Source organism: Nerophis lumbriciformis, linkage group LG13 (genome assembly GCF_033978685.3).
Source record: "Nerophis lumbriciformis linkage group LG13, RoL_Nlum_v2.1, whole genome shotgun sequence".
In the NCBI taxonomy this organism is placed as follows: domain Eukaryota; kingdom Metazoa; phylum Chordata; class Actinopteri; order Syngnathiformes; family Syngnathidae; genus Nerophis; species Nerophis lumbriciformis.
In genome coordinates, this window is record NC_084560.2 from 12,414,451 (window position 1) to 12,436,194 (window position 21,744).

General features: G+C 42.8%; 1 protein-coding gene across 2 annotated transcripts in view; it reads right to left on the minus strand.

The window, feature by feature from the left end:
* Positions 1–22: 22 nt before the first annotated feature.
* csrnp3 (cysteine-serine-rich nuclear protein 3) overlaps positions 23–21,744 on the minus strand; it is an 82,944-nt gene continuing 61,222 nt past the window's right edge. For both annotated transcript variants that reach the window (XM_061971688.2, XM_061971687.2), the window contains 4 exons: positions 18,493–18,662; positions 14,068–14,327; positions 8,482–8,778; positions 23–6,508 (listed from right to left, as the gene is read on the minus strand). In XM_061971688.2, coding sequence (XP_061827672.1) covers positions 3,626–6,508; positions 8,482–8,778; positions 14,068–14,327; positions 18,493–18,643 — 3,591 coding nt within the window. In that variant the 5' untranslated portion in view covers positions 18,644–18,662 and the 3' untranslated portion in view covers positions 23–3,625. The remainder of the gene's footprint in view (positions 6,509–8,481; positions 8,779–14,067; positions 14,328–18,492; positions 18,663–21,744) is intronic.

Consider the following 21,744-nt stretch of genomic DNA (forward strand, 5'->3'; position numbering starts at 1 on the left):
AATGAATCTGCTCTAAACTAATAAAACTCCAATAACATGTCTGCAAGATTGTGATTATTAAGACATTTCTTTTGTGACTTTAAGAAGTGCATTTTCCATTTCCAATGGCTCATATCGACTAATTAATTTGATAAGAATCCTCTTTTACTAAGCTGTGATTGTCATCTTTTTGATGCAAGCGGTGGAAATTTGTAAGGGCAACGTTACGCAGCAAATATAATTAGTGGATAATTATTGCACCGATGGAGCATTACAATCTGAAAACATCCATAATCAGCAAACACATCATCACATCACTTTAGATACACACTTAGATGTTACTTAGTGTGTTCAGTAGGAATTTGGATCTGAACGTTTGGAGACATTTCAAAGTGCTATTTAATGAATATCCCTGAATGAAAAAAAACACTTATCTACCATTCAAGTCTTGATAAACAACATCTGCATGCCTCTTGGCCTCCACTGAAGGCTTCAATCTGACCTTTTCTGCTCCCAATGTACAAAGTCATGCTCTTCAAGCCATAGAAAAGCATAGAACAGTCAACAAAAACAAGCGCAATGTACAAACCTCGTTTCCATATGAGTTGGGAAATTGTGTTAGATGTAAATATAAACGGAATACAATAATTTGCAAATCCTTTTCAACCCATATTCAATTGAATGCACTACAAAGACAAGATATTTGATGTTCAAACTCATAAACTTTTTTTTTTTTTTGCAAATAATAATTAACTTAGAATTTCATGGCTGCAACACGTGACAAAGAAGTTGAGAAAGGGCATGTTCACCACTGTGTTACATGGCCTTTCCTTTTAACAACACTCAATAAACGATTGAGAACTGAGGAAACTAATTGTTGAAGCTTTGAAAGTGGAATTCTTTCCTATTCTTGCTTGATGTACAGCTTCAATCGTTCAACAGTCCGGGGTCTCCGCTGTCGTATTTTAGGCTTCATAATGCGCCACATATTTTCAATGGGGGACAGGTCTGGACTACAGCCAGGCCAGTGTAGTACCCGCACTCTTTTACTATGAATCCATGTTGATGTAACACGTGGCTTGGCATTGTCTTGTTGAAATAAGCAGGGGCGTCCATGGTAACGTTGCTTGTATGGCAACATATGTTGCTCCAAAACCTGTATGTACCTTTCAGCATTAAAGGGGAACATTATCACAATTTCAGAAGGGTTAAAACCATTAAAAATCAGTTCCCAGTGGCTTATTTTATTTTTCGAAGTTTTTTTCAAAATTTTACCCATCACGCAATAGCCCTAAAAAAAGCTTCAAAGTGCCTGATTTTAACCATCGTTATATACACCCGTCCATTTTCCTGCGACGTCACATAGCGACGTCGATACAAACAAACATGGCGGATAGAACAGCAAATTATAGCGACATTAGCTCGGATTCAGACTCGGATTTCAGCGGCTTAAGCGATTCAACAGATTACGCATGTATTGAAACGGATGGTTGTAGTGTGGAGGCAGGTAGCGAAAACGAAATTGAAGAAGAAACTGAAGCTATTGAGCCATATCGGTTTGAACCGTATGCAAGCGAAACCGACGAAAACGACACGACAGCCAGCGACACGGGAGAAAGCGAGGACGAATTCGGCGATCGCCTTCTAATCAACGATTGGTATGTGTTTGTTTGGCATTAAAGGAAACTAACAACTGAACTAGGTTTAGAGCATATGAAATACATTTGGCAACAACATGCACTTTGAGAGTGCAGACAGCCCAGTTTTCATCAATTAATATATTCTGTAGACATACCCTCATCCGCTTTCTTTTCCTGGGGGTCTTTCCTGGGGATTTATTTGACTTTATCGTTTGAAATGCATCTGCTTTGAGTGTCGCAGGATATCCACACATTCTTGCCATCTCTGTCATAGCATAGCTTTCGTCGGTAAAGTATGCGGAACAAAGTCCAATTTCTTGCCACTTTCGCATCTTTGGGCCACTGGTGCAACTTGAATCCGTCCCTGTTCGTGTTGTTACACCCTCCGACAACACACCGACAAGGCATGATGTCTCAAAGGTACGGAAAACAGTCGAAAAAACGGAAAATAACAGAGCTGATTGGACTCGGTGTTTGTAATGTGTTTGAGAAAATGGCGGATTGCTTCCCGATGTGACGTCACGTTGTGACGTCATCGCTCCGAGAGCGAATAATAGAAAGGCGTTTAATTCGCCAAAATTCACCCATTTAGAGTTCGGAAATCGGTTGATAAAATATATGGTCTTTTTTCTGCAACATCAAGGTATATTTTGACGCTTACATAGGTCTGGTGATAATGTTCCCCTTTAATGGCGCCTTCACAGATGTGTAAGTTACCCATGTCCTGGGCACTAATACACCCCCATACCATCACAGATGCTGGCTTTTCAACTTTGCGCCTATAGCAATCCGGATGGTTCTTTTCCTCTTTGGTCCAGAGGACACCACGTCCACAGTTACCAAAAACAATTTGAAATGTGGACTCGTCAGACCACAGAACGCTTTTCCACTTTGTATCAGTCCATCTTAGATGAGCTCAGGCCCAGCGAAGCCGACGGCGTTTCTGGGTGTTGTTGATAAACGGTTTTCGCCTTGCATAGGAGAGTTTTAACTTGCACTTACAGATGTAGCGACCAACTGTAGTTACTGACAGTGGGTTTCTGAAGTGTTCCTGAGCCCATGTGGTGATATCCTTTACACACTGATGTCGCTTGTTGATGCAGTACAGCCTGAGGGATCGAAGGTCACGGGCTTAGCTGCTTACGTGCAGTGATTTCTCCAGATTCTCTGAACCCTTTGATGATATTACGGACCGTAGATGGTGAAATCCCTAAATTCCTTGCAATAGCTGGTTGAGAAAAGGTTTTTCTTAAACTGTTCAACAATTTGCTCACGCATTTGTTGACAAAGTGGTGACCCTCGCCCCATCCTTGTTTGTGAATGACTGAGCATTTCATGGAATCTACTTTTATACCCAATCATGGCACCCACCTGTTCCCAATTTGCCTGTTCACCTGTGGGATGTTCCAAATAAGTGTTTGATGAGCATTCCTCAACTTTATCAGTATTTATTGCCACCTTTCCCAACTTCTTTGTCACGTGTTGCTGGCATCAAATTCTAAAGTTAATGATTATTTGCAAAAAAAAAAAGTTTATCAGTTTGACCATCAAATATGTTGTCTTTGTAGCATATTCAATGGGTTGGAAATGATTTGCAACTCATTGTATTCCGTTTATATTTACATCTAACACAATTTCCCAACTCATATGGAAACGGGGTTTGTATATGGACTCCATGTTGTCTTCCGTCAGACAGCATTTGTTCCCCTGCCAGTCACACAAAAAAGGGCATGCGCTTCATCGTGTACAAGATAAGATTACGTTTACATTTCATTCCTAAGCAATTGCAAACCAAGCGACGGTAATCACGTTTCACACAAACATAGAAAAGAAGATATCTGCTGGAATATAAGAGCCATCGCACGGCGTGATGTCCTCAAAGTTGCAGTGGGGATTAAATCCGGGATGTCGCTGATGAAAACACTTGGGAATCGAACGTAAAAGGCCATGAATGGGCCTCCTTAAAAAGAACACAACTTGATCCTTAGAGCAGAGAATGTTGTCTTTTACACGGCCGGTAGAGGCAACTTCTTGGTACTGCTTGCTAGTAAGTTCAGGTCAGGATGTGTGTTCATGTTGTGTAACTGTGTCGGCTCATGTGTGTTCATGTTGTGTAACTGTGTCGGCTCATGTGTGTTCATGTTGTGTAACTGTGTCGGCTCATGTGTGTTCGTGTTGTGTAACTGTGTCGGCTCATGTGTGTTCATGTTGTGTAACTGTGTCGGCTCATGTGTGTTCATGTTGTGTAACTGTGTAGGCTCATGTGTGTTCGTGTTGTGTAACTGTGTCAGCTCATGTGTGTTCATGTTGTGTAACTGTGTAGGCTCATGTGTGTTCGTGTTGTGTAACTGTGTCGGCTCATGTGTGTTGATGTCGTGTAACTGTGTCGGCTCATGTGTGTTCATGTTGTGCGGCTGTGTCGGTTCATGTGTGTTCATGTTGTGCGGCTGTGTCGGCTCATGTGTGTTGATGTTGTGCGGCTGTGTCGGCTCATGTGTGTTCATGTGTAATTTTGTCGGCTCGTGTGTGTTCATGTGTAATTTTGTCGGCTCATGTGTGTTCGTGTTGTGTAACTGTGTCGGCTCATGTGTGTTGATGTCGTGTAACTGTGTCGGCTCATGTGTGTTCATGTTGTGCGGCTGTGTCGGTTCATGTGTGTTCATGTTGTGCGGCTGTGTCGGCTCATGTGTGTTGATGTTGTGTAACTGTGTCGGCTCATGTGTGTTCATGTTGTGCGGCTGTGTCGGCTCATGTGTGTTCATGTTGTGTAACTGTGTCGGCTCATGTGTGTTCATGTTGTGCGGCTGTGTCGGCTCATGTGTGTTCATGTTCTGTAACTGTGTCGGCTCATGTGTGTTCATGTTGTGCGGCTGTGTCGGTTTATGTGTGTTCATGTTCTGTAACTGTGTCGGCTCATGTGTGTTCATGTTGTGCGGCTGTGTCAGCTCATGTGTGTTCATGTTGTGTAACTGTGTCGGCTCATGTGTGTTCATGTTGTGCGGCTGTGTCGGCTCATGTGTGTTCATGTTGTGTAACTGTGGCGGCTCATGTGTGTTGATGTTGTGTAACTGTGTCGGCTCATGTGTGTTGATGTTGTGTAATTGTGTCGGCTCATGTGTGTTCATGTTGTGTAACTGTGTCGGCTCATGTGTGTTCATGTTGTGCGACTGTGTCGGCTCATGTGTGTTCACGTTGTGTAACTGTGTCGGCTCATGTGTGTTGATGTTGTGTAACTGTGTCGGCTCATGTGTGTTCATGTTGTGTAATTGTGTCGGCTCATGTGTGTTCATGTTGTGTAACTGTGTCGGCTCATGTGTGTTCATGTTGTGCGGCTGTGTCGGCTCATGTGTGTTGATGTTGTGTGGCTGTGTCGGCTCATGTGTGTTGATGTTGTGCGGCTGTGTCAGCTCATGTGTGTTCATGTTGTGCGGCTGTGTCGGCTCATGTGTGTTCATGTTGTGCGTCTGTGTCGGCTCATGTATGTTCATGTTGTGTAACTGTGCCGGCTCATGAGTGTTGATGTTGTGCTGCTGTGTCAACTCATGTGTGTTCATGTTGTGCGGCTGTGTCGGCTCATGTGTGTTCATGTTGTGTAACTGTGTCGGCTCATGTGTGTTCATGTTGTGCGGCTGTGTCGGCTCATGTGTGTTCATGTTGTGTAACTGTGTCGGCTCATGTGTGTTCATGTTGTGCGGCTGTGTCGGCTCATGTGTGTTCATGTTCTGTAACTGTGTCGGCTCATGTGTGTTCATGTTGTGCGGCTGTGTCGGCTCATGTGTGTTCATCTTGTGTAACTGTGTCAGCTCATGTGTGTTCATGTTGTGTACCTGTGTCGGCTCATGTGTGTTCATGTTGTGCGGCTGTGTCGGCTCGTGTGTGTTCATGTTGTGCGGCTGTGTCGGCTCATGTGTGTTTGTGTTGTGTAACTGTGTCGGCTCATGTATGTTCATGTTGTGTAACTGTGTCGGCTCATGTGTGTTCATGGTGTGTAACTGTGTCGGCTCATGAGTGTTCATGTTGTGCTGCTGTGTCGGCTCATGTGTGTTCATGTTGTGCGGCTGTGTCGACTCATGTGTGTTCATGTTGTGTAACTGTGTCGGCTCATGTGTGTTCATGTTGCGCGGCTGTGTGTTGTTGTTGAAGAAGTTGTGAAACTGTGTCTGGTTCTCTAGCGGGTTCATGAAGTCCACTCTGGACAGCTGGTCCTGCTGGGGTGTGACACAGGTGGAGACTTGAGGGTATTGATCAACGGGCTGATTGGAAAACACACCTGGGCTGATTGGCTCTTGGAATGAGGTCATGCGGGCTTCGGCTGGTTGGCCGTTAGGGGCGGGGCTAGAAGCCCCCAGCTGATAGTAGTCACCTGGGGAAGAGTTTGTTAGGTAAGTGCTGCCGTAACCCAGCAGAGGGGTCAAGGGCACCACCTCGCTGTGACCCGAGTCTGACCTCTCCTCCTCTTCATCATCCTCCTCCTCCTCTGAGTCGCTGTTGGCTAAACTGTGAGTGCTGGAATCAGAAATGCAGCTGAAAACGCTGCTGCTGTCCTCCTCCTCTTCCTCCTCTTCCTCCTCCTCATCATCCTCATCCTCATCATCATCCTCATCCTCCTCATCCTCATCCTCCAGCGGCTCCTCCATCTCGCCGGCGCTCTGAGCGACGGCGTTGGGCAAAGCGAAGTCCAACCTGTGCTGAGACTGCTCCAGAGGGTCGTTGCCGTGGTAACCGTTGGCGGGGGAAGCCTGCTCCTGCTCACGACTCTTGTCCAGCTGCAGCTTCATGATGGTGTGCAGGAAGTGTGTCCGCACTCGGATGGGGTTGAACTCCACCCTGCCGCTGGAGTTGCTGCAGCCGTCCTTGGTGCAGCCGCACGGGAAGGACATGCGGTCCACCTGAAGGAAAGTCAACTTCAATCTGGTTCTTTGTACTTCAACTCTCAAAAAGAAGTATGGCATTAATCATGTGCACATGCAGATGAAGCACACCATTTATCATTTCACTGTTCGGGCTCCTTTATTTGATCTGTGGATGGCTTATCTTGGTAGCGGTACCAAAATGTATTTACCGTATTTTTCGGACTATAAGTCGCAGTTTTTTTCATAGTTTGGCCGGGCTCCAATGCGACTTATATATGTTTTTTTTCCTTCTTCATTATGCATTTTCGGCAGGTGCGCCTTATACTCCAGTGCGACTTATATATGTTTTTTTTCTTCTTTATTATGCATTTTTGACAGGTGCGACTTATACTCCAGTGCGACTTATATATGTTTTTTTCCTTCTTTATTATGCATTTTCGGCAGGTGCGACTTATACTCTATTGCGACTTATATATGTTTTTTTCCTTCTTTATTACGCATTTTCGGCAGGTGCGACTTATACTCCAGTGCGACCTAAATATGTGTTTTTTTTCTTCTTTATTATGCATTTTCGGCAGGTGCGACTTATACTCCAGTGCGACTTATATATGTTTTTTTTTCCCTTCTTTATTATGCATTTATGGCAGGTGCGACTTATACTCCGGTGCGACTTATACTCCGAAAACTACGGGAGATACTTTTCGAAATAAAGGGGAGCACAAAACAATTCATTATTGGCTTTATTGTAACAAAAGATGTTAGTGTACATGAAACATATGCTTATTATTGTAATTTAGTCCTTAAATAAAATAGTGAACATACTAGACAACTTGTCTTTTAGTAGTAAGTAAACAAACAAAGACTCCTAATTAGTCTGCTGACGTATGCAGTAACATATTGTGTCATTTATCTACCTATTATTTTGTACACATTATGAGGGACAAACTGTAAAAAATTGATTATTAATCTACTTGTTCATTTGTTCACAATTTGAACAAATAAATGACGGTAAAACATTTTAAAAAATGTTCTTGTTTGTGCGCAAATATTGGGCTCTTTTTTTAAGTACATTTAAATGATACAATTAACCTTTGATTATTCATAATTAATCCAACTTCAAAAATGTGATCAATCTGATTATAAAAATGACTGCAATCATTTAAAGGCAAAGCTTTGTGTTAATATTAATCAACAATAGTATTAATATTTCAACTTTTTCTCACATCAGTTTGTTATTGTATTTTACAATGTCACTTTTATAATGACCCCTGTGGAAAATGCATATATGTTTAAGAGTTCTTTCTTTATTCATAGTCATGGTTAAATCAGCTAGTGTTTTTCCATTTGTACTCTTTCTATATTTTCATTTTATGTCCGCAAGTAAACTGTGTGTGTTACCTTGAAGACTTGGAATGTAGGAGTTGGAGTACTCCCTTATATCTTATCTGTAGTAGAACAATGAGCCTGTATTCCTTTCTGGAGAGGGTGGGGGCTGTTTGCGTATTCAAGAAGTTGTCTCTTCCTGTTTGAATGTTAGACCATCCCGAGATGACGGTATGACTGTATTGATGTGGGCTGGTCTCCTGAAGCTTCAGTAAAACATGATAATATTCCTATTCTGTCTTGATGGTCCTTCTTACTCTGAATATATATCATCTGAAAGAACTTGGGATTGACCAGTGACTTTAATTCCCTGAGAGGTAGACTGGTCAGACGCAACAGCCCCCTGAAGTAGAACGTTCAGTCTACCTTGTCTGCATGCACATGTGTTATGTCAGCAAGTTTTAATGTTGTAAAAGTGATGTTTTATGTGTTGTTTACTCTTTTTAATGCAACCTTGCTGCTGCCCTCTTGGCCAGCTCGCCCTTGTAAAAGAGATCTTTGATCTCAATGGGATTTTACCTGGTTAAATAAAGGCTAAATAAATCAAATAAGTAGAGGATTGTGACGCAGTTAAACAACAAAGACGGAAAATCTTTGAGACAGTGAAGCAAGATGGAGGATCTGACCTGGCACTTGATTCCTGCGTTGCTGCAGGCACAGGTCTCAGGTTCACAGAAGATCCTGCAATCACAGCCACAGTCCTCCCGGGACATTCTGATGGCCCGAAGTTCATGCTTTTCTTCCACGTCAATCTTCTTCACGCCCGAGCTGCGCAGCAGAGCCCGCCTCTTTTTAGTTGTGAGCGGCTGCAGGAAGAAGTATTCGTCCACTTCCGTGTTGTCCAGGTCGATGTCGTCATCGGAAATGTCCTCGGCGGTGAGAGTGTTGGCCTCTTCGGATTCAACTGTGCCGTTCTTGGTCAACTTCAAGAATAACATGCAAAAGATGCAAATGGTTCCATTTTTAAGACTGACTGTGAAAGTAGTTCATTTTGAACAGTAAAAAAACTAGTGTCAGAAATATCCTACGCCACGGACGGCATGGCGCGGTTGGGAGAGTGGCCGTGCCAGCAACCTGAGGGTTCCTGGTTCAAACCCCACCTTCTACCAACCTCGTCACGTCCGTTGTGTCCTTGAGCAAGACACTTTACCCTTGCTCCTGATGGTGGTTCGGGCCTTACATGGCAGCTCCCGCCATCAGTGTGTGAATGTATGTGTGAATGGGTGAATGTGGAAATAGTGTCTAAGCGCTTTGAGTACCTTGAAGGTAGAAAAGCACTATACAAGTATAACCCATTTACCATTTACTATCACCCTCAGTCACAACATTAAGACACTTTAGGGCAGGGGTGTCAAACTCAAATACAGAGTGGGCCAAAATTTAAAACTGAACAAAGTCGCGGGCCAAGGTTGAACAAATTAACCTTTTAATAGGGACCCAAACAAGTTTTGCATTGAATATTGAACAAGCAAGGCTTGTATAACTTTATAGTGACATGCAAAATCGATTTTCAAATAATAATAATAATAATAATTAAAAAATATCAATGGCATATCAAATACAATTTAAATAAAAATGTTATGCCTCTTTTCTATTTGCAGCCTTCTGAGTTAAATATCAACATTAACTTTTTCCACAGGCTAGTAAATTAGAAAATAAAATAACAATGAATAAACCAACCATTCAGGACTTTAAACTGCTCATTTTGCAACACATTGATCTAATCTGATGTGCCCAAGCCAGATACCTGCCATCTTTTTTTGGATGCTAGTTCATTAATGTCGGGGCTCAGGCTTTGAGCTGAGGCATCTTTCATTATCGAACAAAGTTGTTCATCAGTGTCTCCCCCCCTCTCCGTGCGTCGGTTGAGGCGGGCGGGGTTGGGGGGGCGAGGTTTGGTGGTAGCGGGGGTGTATATTACAGCCCGGAAGAGTTAGGTCTGCATGGGATTACGGGTATTTGTTTTGTTGTGTTTATGTTGTGTTACTGTGCGGATGTTCTCCCAAAATGTGTTTGTCATTCTTGTTTGGTGTGGATTCACAGTGTGGCGCATATTTCTAACAGTGTTAAAGTTATTTATGCGGGCACCGTCAGTGTAACCTGTATCGCTGTTGGCCAAGTATGCGTGGCATTCACGTGTGTGTGTGTTGAAGCCGCACATATTATGTAACTGGGCCAGCATTCGCTGGACTGGGTGAAAAGCGGATGTGACGATTTTTGGGAGGGGCACTGAAATTTGAGAGTCTCCCAGGAGGGTTGGCAAGTATGAGAATAAACGGTGAATGCGGTCTTACCGTGGCACCGCTGCTGAATATAATCAGTGGGCCAGCTCTAGTGTTAATTTGATATTGCCTCAAGGGCTAAGTGAAATTACACGGCGGGCCAAATTTGACCCGCGGGCCAGAGTTTGACCCCCATGCTTTAGGGGAACTGCACTTTTTAGACTATTGCTCACAATCATTATGAAAGACAAGAACACACATTTATATGATTAGATTTTTTTTTAGGATTTTAAAGATGATAAACGCTTGAAAGATGCGGCGATCTGTGGGGGGAGGTTGGCCTGTGAGCGTGTGCTGATGACACCAGCCTCACCTCTCCACAGTGGAGCACAATCAGCCTAATTGGCAGCTCACGCCAGCACTCCATAAAAGTTTGGCTGCTCAGAACTTTGTCCAGTGGTCTTGCAGAGAAGCTGATGGCAGCAGAGCAGCAACATCACATACTAAATCATTGGACTAAAACGCATTTGGAAAAGGAAAAGGTCAAAGAGGCTACCGGTAAGCTCACATCCTTTTACTGGGCCCAAACTAACTGTTTGGAACACAGAAGCCTACGTCTGTGCTGATGGAGCAAACAAATCATGAACTGTTTGTTAAATGTGTTGCCTGTTGAGAGGTCAAAAGGTCACGCTGTTTTGACTGCTTTGCAGTTGGTAAATTGTGTGCTTATTTGAATTAGTTTAAGGTGAATTATGCAAGTAGTCAAATCTGTCTACTGTACTTTATTTCAGTTGAATTCATGGTGTGATTTCCATCCATCCATCCATTTTCTACCGCTTATTCCCGGGGTCGCGGGGGGCGCTGGAGCCTATCTCAGCTACAATCGGGCGGAAGGCGGGGTAAACCCTGGACAAGTCGCCACCTCATCGCAGGGCCAACACAGATAGACAGACAACATTCACACTCACATTCACACACTAGGGCCAATTTAGTGTTGCCAATCAACCTATCCCCAGGTGCATGTCTTTGGAGGTGGGAGGAAGCCGGAGTACCCGGAGGGAACACACGCAGTCACGGGGAGAACATGCAAACTCCACACAAAGATCCCGAGCCTGGGATTGAACCCCAGACTACTCAGCACCTTCGTATTGTGAGGCAGACGCACTAACCCCTCTCCCACCGTGCTGTGATTTCAATTGTCATAATATAGAATCAAATATGTAAAATGATCTTGGTTAAGATACAAGGAAAAAGCAGGTTAATTTAAGGGTGGATGGTTCTACAAATAGAACTGGGCTTCTGTTTATTAATGGCGCAGTGGAAGAGTGGCCGTGCGCGACCCGAGGGTCCCTGGTTCAATCCCCACCTAGTACCAACCTCGTCATGTCCGTTGTGTCCTGAGCAAGACACTTCACCCTTGCTCCTGATGGGTGCTGGTTAGCGCCTTGCATGGCAGCTCCCTCCATCAGTGTGTGAATGTGTGTGTGAATGGGTAAATGTGGAAGTAGTGTCAAAGCGCTTTGAGTACCTTGAAGTTAGAAAAGCGCTATACAAGTACAACCCATTTATTTAATGCTTACATTTTACAGTATTTGCCTTTGCCCACCTGCCTTGCTTGACTCAATGAGCAATGGTTAATATAGGACATGTTTAATATATTATTTTGCCGAGTATATGTGCTTTGTTGAGTTTGTGTAAATACTGATTTGAGTTTAATACTTTGTTTTCGTATGTTTAAAGGTTTTTCACCTTGCTGGTCAATAAATCCGCAAACTGAGTGAAATCCTGAGTCAGGTCAAATCCTTCCCTTTTAAAGTGTAGGAAACCCATGCAGTTGAAGTTACACTTGACAATGGGAGTCACCATTGTAACCTTAAAACCCTCCATCAACGTTTTATATACACTCTGCATATACAGATATATCATCTCAGTGCATTCCATCAATTGCAACTGGACTGTTTGGTTAGTCTTAAAAGACATTTCGCCTCTCATCCGAGTAGGCTTCATCATATGTATGTATGTATGTATATATATATATATATATATATATATATATATATATATATATATATATATATATTTTCTTCCACTAATCTGAGGTCAGGCCAGACTTCCCTCTCCGCAGCCAATTGGTCCAGCTCCTCCCGGGGATCCCGAGGCGTTCCCAGGCCAGCCGGGAGACATAGTCTTCCCAACGTCTCCTGGGTCTTCCCCGTGGCCTCCTATCGGTCGGACGTGCCCTAAACACCTCCCTAGGGAGGCGTTCGGGTGGCATTCTGAACAGATGCCCGAACCACCTCATCTGGCTCCTCTCCATGTGGAGGAGCAGCGGCTTTACTTTGAGCTCCTCCTGGATGACAGATCTTCTCACCCTATCTGTAAGGGAGAGACCCGCCACCCGGCGGAAGAAACTCATTTCAGCCACTTGGACCCGTGATGTTGTCCTTTCTGTCATAACCCAAAGCCGACCGGTAAATTGAGAGCTTTGCTTTCAGACTCAACTCCTTCTTCACCACAACGGATCGATACAACGTCCGCATTGCTGAAGATGCCGCACTGATCTGCCTGTCGATCTCACGATCCACTCTTCCCTCACTCGTGAACAAGACTCCGAGATACTTGAACTCCTCCACATGGGGCAAAATCTCCTCCCCAACTCAGAGATGGCACTCCACCCTTTTACGGGCGAGAACCTTGGACTCAGACTTGGAGGTGCTGATTCTCATCCCAGTCGCTTCACACTCGGCTGCGAACCGATCCAGGCACCAACAACCTTGCGGCCACAGCTCCAATCGGCCGCCTCAACAATAGAGGTACAGAACATTGTCCACTCGGACTCAATGTCCAGCACCTCCCTCGTGACAAGTTCAAAGTTTTTCCAGAGCTGGGAATTGAAACTCTCTCTGACAGAATACTCTGCTAGACGTTCCCAGCAGACCCTTACGATGCGTTTGGGCCTGCCAGGTCTGCATCCTCCCCCACCATCGCAGCCAACTCACCACCAGGTGGTGATCGGTAGAAAGCTCCGCCCCTCTCTTCACCCGAGTGTCCAAAACATGAGACCGCAAATCCGATGACACAACTACAAAGTCGATCATGGAACTGCAGCTTAGGGTGTCCTGGTGCCAAGTGCACATTTGGACACCCTTATTTTTTAACATTGTGTTCGTTATGGACAATCTGTGACGAGCACAAAAGTCCAATAACAAAACACCACTCGGTTTCAGATCCGGGCGGCCATTCTTCCTAATCACGCCTCTCCAGGTTTCACTGTCGTTGCCAATATGAGCGTTGAAGTCCCCCAGTAAAACAAGGGAATCAACTGACGGAGCACTCTCCAGTACTCCCTCGAGTGAATCCAAAAAGTGTGGGTACTCTGAACTGCTGTTTGGTGCATAAGCACAAACAACAGTCAGGACCCGTCCCCCCCACCCGAAAGCGGAGGGAAGCTACCCTCTCGTCCACTGGGTTGAACTCCAACATGCAGGCTTTGAGCCGGGGGACAACAAGTACTGCCAGCCCAGCCCGTCGCCTCTCACTGCATGCAACGCGTATTTATATATGTGTATATATGTGTATATATGTACGGTATGTATGTATGTACAGTATATATGTATGTATGTATGTATGTATGTACAGTGTATATGTATGTATATATACATAACACAGAATAACTGGGCAAAACAATGAAAAAAACAAAGGTTTTCTAGAACTAACTTAGGGGAAAGGTTTTGGCTACAATATAAATTCTAACATGGTTTAAAAATACGGCCGCACATTTGTCATGATGGTCGCGTTGGAAGCGATGCTAAGTTAGCAATGTATCCCTAACCCTGGCGTTAGAATGGACATGGCTGCGTTGCTGCTATACCGCTAAAACTATAACCCCTCGCATGTGACACAAGTAATACTAAAACCCAAAATGGGGCCACAAAACAATTTTGTTTAGGGCAAGAAAAAGCTTAGGGCCCTAACAGCAAGTGACTTTACCTTGACTTTGATGGAGTTGAGTTTCTCCTCCTTCAGGTGCTCTCTCAGCATGCCTCTATGGAGCCTCTCCTGCTCCGTGGCAAACTCCCCGAGGGAGAACTGTTTGACCCAGCTGTGTCGGTTGGACATTCCCAGCGTGCTGCCGCCCTGACTGGGCACGCTAGTGAAGCCCTGGCGCCGGCTGAAGTAGTACACCGTCACTTTCTCGAAGTGCACCCTCCTAGTACAAAGACGCTTTTCCCTCTTCAGGATGGAGCCAGCTGTGGAGGAGAAAAGATCACATCATCTTCTTCTTTCAACATGTCGCTGCCGTCTTCTACTACTCTCTACTGTAATGCACTTCTTCAATCGTTTAGCTTCCATGTTGGAGGATTTTAAGACAAGATGGCGCCAAGTAACGAAATCCATGACTATTGGGTTAGAAAGTACAAAATTAGCTGAAATTATAGCATAAACTGTTAGCATGCTAACAGTAGCATGATAACTGGGGAGTAGCTAACATACTTCTAAGATGGCATCAAGTAACAAAATTAATGATTATTAGATTTGAAACTAAAGAAATTGCTAAAATGCTAACATAAAACGTTAGCGTGCTAATATTAGCACACATAATATTAGTACCCATACCCGCAGCAGGTCTCCAAGGTGACCCGCCTCTGGCATGTTAATGCAAACCAGTGACGTGTGGTGAACTATACACCTGGTGAGGCAAAGATACTTTTGGAGGGTTTTTTTCTTTTTTTTTTTACTTAAATTCATATGTGTAGCTCTAATCATTAGGTTGCACATTAGAATAACAAGAAAAAGAAGGGATTTATTTGCTTTCATAAAAACATTATTATAATGATATTATGATATGATAAATGGGTCCAAAAAGTATTTGATAAAGTTGTTATTAAATACTTTTTGGTCCCATTTGGTTTTAACAAAATAAATCAAGTATTGTGAGTGTAAAACAACTTGCACTGAGCCTAGTCTATAAAATCTGCTACACCTCCCTGATACCGAAGTACATGTCAAACTACTTCCTTAACGTAAATGACCGCCATAACCACAACACCAGGGGGAGCTCCACTAACCACGTTAAACCCAGATTCCGAACTAACAAAGGTCTTAACTCATTCTCTTTCTATGCCACATCAATGTGGAATGCGCTCCCAACAGGTATAAAAGAAAGTGCATCTCTATCCTCCTTCAAAACCGCAATAAAAGTTCACCTCCAGGCAGCTACAACCCTAAACTAACACCCTCCCCGGATTGTTAATAATCAAATGTAAACAATCAAATGCAGATACTTTTTCTTATGCCTTCTGATCTCTCTCTCTCTCTCTCTCTCTCTCTCTCTCTCTGCCCACTACTTGCTGTCCATATCCTACCAAGTCAGACCTACACTGTTCCAATATCCATTTCTCTGTTCTCAATTGTTGATGACTGATGATAACAACCAAACCTAACCCGCCCCCCTCCACACCCCGGATTGTAAATAATGTAAATAATTCAATGTGATGATCTTGTGTGATGACTGTATTATGATGATAGTATATATCTGATAGCATATACTGTATCTGTATCATGAATCAATTTAAGTGGACCCCGACTTAAACAAGTTGAAAAATGTATTCGGGTGTTACCATTTAGTGGTCAATTGTACGGAATATGTACTTCTCTGTGCAACCTACTAATAAAAGTCTCAATCAATCAATCAATCAATTCTGTACTTGTATCTGAAGCAGCAATAGCTATCCTCCATGAAAACCTACTTTGTATGATCACATTCATTTTGTCTTAAAGTCCAGTTTAGAGAAGTATTTCATCTTTGATACAGCATATAATCCTCCATATTGGCAGACACATTCATTTGATTTAATGTTATTGCAAGCAATTAAACAATATTTTTGCATCTGACAAAACACACCCACAAACGCTGGTTTACTCTAATAAAAATGCCATGTTTGTTATAAATACAGTTTTGAAAAAAAGGGGAAAAAAGGCTGGCTTCCGCTGGAGAGACATGTGTCTGCTCGCACTTCTCCCAGTGTGGCAAGTCAGAGTACTGCTAGCTTGTTGTCACTAGCGCCCTCTACCACCATGAGGCGGGAGAACTGCGTGCCTCTCCCAGTGCGTCTTCGCAGCCGTTTTATGATTGCTCAGCACAAGAAATACGTTACACACATACAGTTGTTGACAAAATACACTGTACATTATATACCTCAGCTAACTAAACTATGGAAATTTATGATATAATTCATATAGCAATACGGTCTCACTGCACAGCAGGCCAGCAGTTAGCTGAGTCATTGCGCAATCCATGGTGAGGCTCAACTGGCTGCTGACTCACCGCAAGTCTCTTCTCAGTATTTGAACGGCAAATGTGAAAATGCAGCGATTTTGAATAAAAATAATCTAAAACTGGTGAAGTTAAATGGAAAATAATTTTATAGTATAATCACTGGATACATATAACAATTTAATAAAAAAAATTATTTTTACATTTTTTTTCTTTCCATGATGGCACGTGAGGCACTGCCTCACCTGCCTCCCCTGACTGCACGTCACTGATACAAACTATACACTACTATTAGCATGCGGACAGGTGAAAGGCTAGCCTACTTTTAAAATGGCGCAGAGTAACGGAATCCATGACTATTATGTTAAAAAGTACGAAATTAGCTAAAATGCTAGCATAAAACGTTAGCATGATAACAGGGGAACAGCTGGCATACTTATAAAATGGCACCAAGTAATGTAATCCATGATTATTAGGTTTAAAATGTACACAATTAGCTAAAATGCTAGCTTAAAATGTTAACATGCTAACATTAACATTCTGACAGGGGAACAGCTAGCTTACTTCCAAGATGGCGCCATGCAATAAAATTCATGAGCTGAACATGGTGTTAGAACTAATTAAATCTGTTGAGAAATGTGGGAATGGCTGAACTTGGAAACATGTCCTACTCATTTCAGCGGGAACTTTCTGGTAATTTGGGAATTGAAGGTTGGTGCTGGAATGTTTGAATCGGTGAAGAAATGTGTTAGTCGTGACAATTTGGAATTGAATAATACTGTTAAAGAATTTCAGGAATTCCTGAATTTCCAGGAAAACGTAAGAAAATCAGCTGGTTTGAGCAACAGTTTTTGCGTCTGCAGGCGTGTTTTCAGCCACCTGACCACGGACTAGAGGCCAGCCTTGGACCAGACTGGCAAACATTAGGTACACCTGCACAATCTAGTCTGCCTTTTTACAAGGTAATAATAAAAGATCATGAATAGCAGGAAGTGTCAGGTAATAACTCTGCTATTTTAGCCTTTATATTGCACCACACATTTTCAATTGATTGATTGATTGAGACTTTTATTAGTAGATTGAACAGCACAGTACATATTCCGTACAATTGACCACTAAATGGTAACACCCGAATAAGTTTTTCAACTTGTTTAAGTCGGGGTCCACGTCCACATTCAATGGGGTACAGGTCTGGACTACAGGCAGGCCAGTCTAGTACCCGCACTCTTTTACTATGAAGCCACGCTGTTGTAACACATAACTTGGCAATGTCTTGCTGAAATAAGCAGGGGCGTCCATGATAACGTTGCTTGGATGGCAACATACAGTATGTTGCTCCAAAAGCTGTATAAAGATACATACATTAATGGTGCCTTCACGATGTGTACGTTACCCATGCCTTGGGCACTAATACACCCACATACCATCACAGATGCTGCCTTTTACACTTTGCGCCTCGAACAGTCCGGATGGTTCTTTTCCTCTTTGGTCTAGAGGACACGACGTCCAGAGTTTCCAAAAACAAATGTGGACTCGTCAGTGCACTTTTCCACTTTGCATCAGTCCATCTTAGATGAGCTCGGGCCCAGCGAAGCCGGGGGCGTTTCTGGGTGTTGTTGATAAATGGCTTTGGCTTTGGATAGTAGAGTTTTAACTTGCACTTACAGATGTAGCGACCAACTGTAGTTACTAACAGTGGTTTTCTGAAGTGTTCCTGAGCCCATGTGGTGATATCCTTTACACACTGATGTCGCTTTTTGATGCAGTACCTTCTGAGGGATCGAAGGTCACGGGCATTCAATGTTGAATTTTGGCCTTGTGATTTCTCCAGATACTCTGAACCTTTTGATGATATTACGGAGCGGAGATGGTGAAATCCCTAAATTGCCAGCTTTTTTTAAACATGTTGCAGGCATCGAATTCCAAATGAGCTAATATTTGCAAAAAATAACGTTTACCAGTTCCAACATTAAGTATCTTGTCTTTGCAGTCTATTCAATTGAATATAAGTTGAAAATGATTTGCAAATCATTGTATTTTCTTGTTATTTACCATTTACACAACGTGACAACTTCACTGCTTTCGGGGTTTGGAATAACGTGAAATTCAGGAAGGTGAATGGGGAGGATGAGACTCACGGGTGAAAGGGCCAGAAGCAGACGGGTTGACGCTGTCGCTGCTATTCCCGCTCTCACTGCAGGACACCTCATCATCAGACTCCCTTAAGGAAGAGCACGGGGAGGAGGAGGCTTCCACCTCCTCGAATTTCCTCTTCAGTATTCCGCTCATGGCCTCCACACATCTGCACCTGAAACACAAAGGCAGCAGAGAGGCCACACATTATTTAATATCCAGTTTAGGGGCCTCTATAATCCTCAACACACTCAATTAGCACCACAGAAGCATCTACTGACACACACACACGCACACACACAAGCACACGCACGCACACACAGACCCCCCTCCCACCCTCCCACCATCTCTCCTGCTGCTCTCGCTGGCGTTCCCCCGGCAATTGATCACCTTGACACAAAGGAGCCGCCATAGCCAGCGTAAGCCACTAATTACATTCTCGAGCTGACGTACAGGAAGTTCATTTTTTGCTCCTTTTATTGGATGATCACAGGAGATGGGAAAAGAGGAGGCTTGACCAACAGTGCAATGACATTTCTGACAATTACAATGCAAAGTTTGATATTTCAAAGCCACGTATGTCAGAGTAAATGATATCTAGTCTTGGGCCATAATGCCATTCTGACATAATAAAGCAGTAAACAACAATACATTGTGAGCAGGAATAAACTAATAATTCAAATGAGAGGTGTCAATGTTGAGGTGTGCTACGTGTCCAAGAAAGAATCCAATTTAGTTTTGGGGATGTTGTATATTTGATGGTCGTGTGATGGCTGATGAGCCAAGAAGACGGCAACGAGGAATCGTCAAACAAAAAGCTTTATTTGTTTCAGACTGGAACTGCAGCTTCCAGGAGAAAGAGTATGGGCCTGATTACTCTTCTGATGGGTTGAGTTTTTTCTTGCCCTGATGTGGGATCTGAGCCGAGGATGTCGTTGTGGCTTGTGCAGCCCTTTGAGACACTTGTGATTTAGGGCTATATAAGTAAACATTGATTGATAAACATTGATGTCCTATCTGACCACTGTGCCTAAATACCTCTTACATGAAGACCCCCACTCTTCGTAACTCTAGCATGGGAGCCGGCCAGTCTGGACAAAGCCCAGTTTGTTGTTTGGTCAATCTTTCCCTGACCTTATTCCTCTGATCAGTTTGAGTCGGGTGACCTCCAACCTCAATTCTCTACTCCTACCTGGGGGGGCTTCCTACCAGATGTTGCTAATGTTTTTGTTATCACTACTAAAATCCAAACCTGCATTCCTTTTAGGATTCCAATTGTCCTGGGGGAAAGAGCCACCACTCTCTACAGAGCTTGCGATGGACATCTGCACCCGAAGCTAACTAAAGGCATATTTCCTTAGTAGAATAATCCTTGAAAGGATTCTGTGACCAAATACAAATACATGCTAGTTCACAATCATATACGAAAATGGTACATGGTATAATTTACCACAGTGAAGAGCTGAATAATCATCAGTTTGTCATCCCATACAAACCAGGAAGAGCCTGCTAACTAACAAACATATGTAAGAGGTCAACATTTGACTGCTTTAACCATATCGGTGTTTTTCAACCATAGGGCCCATTGTTTGCCTCCAGCGCCTCCTAGCTGTTTCTCAGCTGTGGTCCGTATGAGCCACAGTGGTGGTCATTAGTAATAGTTGTGACAGTAATGACAATACCAAGCAATCAGAAGTTAAAGTTAAAAAGTTAAAAGTGCCAATGATTGTCACACACACAATAGGTGCGGTAAAATTATCCTCTGCATTTGACCCATTCCCACAGGGGAGCAGTGAGCAGCAGCGGTGGACGCGCCCGGGAATCATTTGGTGAAGAAGTCTGGCACTAAAGTCAGAGAAGTTTCTTAAGTGAAAATGGTTATATTAAAGAGGACCTATGAAAAATGTCGTCTTTTCTGACTTATAAATGTTGTCACAATGTTGGGTACTCGTGTTAAAAAAGCGTCAAATCCAAAGGTTCATGCATTTTGGAGTACCGTATTTTTCGGGCTACAAGGCGCACTTAAAATCCTTTAATTTTCTCAAAAATCGACAGTGCGCCTTATAACCCGGTGCGCCTAATGTACGGAATAATTCTGGTTGTGCTTACCAACCTCGAAACAATTTTATTTGGTACATGGTGTAGTGATAAGTGTGACCAGTAGATGGCAGTCAAGCATAAGAGATACATGGTAAGAGTTATGATGGCAATATGACTCAAGTAAACAACACCAAAATGTTATATGTTCCATTGAAAATATAGAACATTACACACAGCGCTCAAAAATCCATCAAAATGTTTTAGTAGGACTTTGGTAAGCTATGAAGCCACACCCCTTGATGGATTGTACTGTGCTTCAACATAGGAGTATTATTATGGTGTGTGTATAAGGTAAGATATACTATTTGGTGTTTTGTTTCGCAATATTATGCAAAAGTGACTTTTCTTACCTTCTGGTACCTGCTGATCTGTATTTGGGATCTGCATAAGTCCTGAAAATTTGGGCGCATCCGCCATTGTAGTCCGTGCCAACACTGTAGTTTCTTCTTTTTCTCTATCTTCTTGTCACGGGACGTTCATCCTCCACTGTTGCCATTTCTAATATAAAGTAGTGTAAAGTTCTAACTTATACCTGTCAGTAAACTCACCATGAAAGTGCTAAAACATACCAGTTTAGTGAGTTTACATTATTCACCCAAGGAACTTTAGTTATTAGAGAGTTCCGGTCGGACGTTTTTTCACGGAACACATTTCCGTTAATTTTTATTTAGCCATTTTGATTATTGTTTTGGTTGTGTATATTTAAGGGTCTCCCACCCCCTCCTTAACAGATAAAGAATCTTTTGTATTGCTTTTGGTTGGGATTTTTATTCAAGTGCAACATTTTGCCAACAGACAGAGTGTATTTCTTTTTTATTTTGCGTTTGTTTTATTTAACTTGGATATTTAAAACTTGACATTCCTATTACAATGTTAAAATACGGGAGAAATACAAGTTCATTGCATCTGCAAGGGTATACTTGCATTATTATTGTAAATTACCATTGCATCAATAGTTAATTTGGTCTCAAAATAATGTTGATAATAACGTGTTTATCAGCAATAATTTGGATATATCGTCGAGCAAAATTTGTCATCAGCCCAGGACTAGTGCTTTGCACGTTTTTTTTTTTTTTTTTTTTTTTTTTAATGTATTTAAATTATTAAAAGAAAATTGTAATTTGTAATTCATTGTAAATCTTCACGGCTCAAATTTT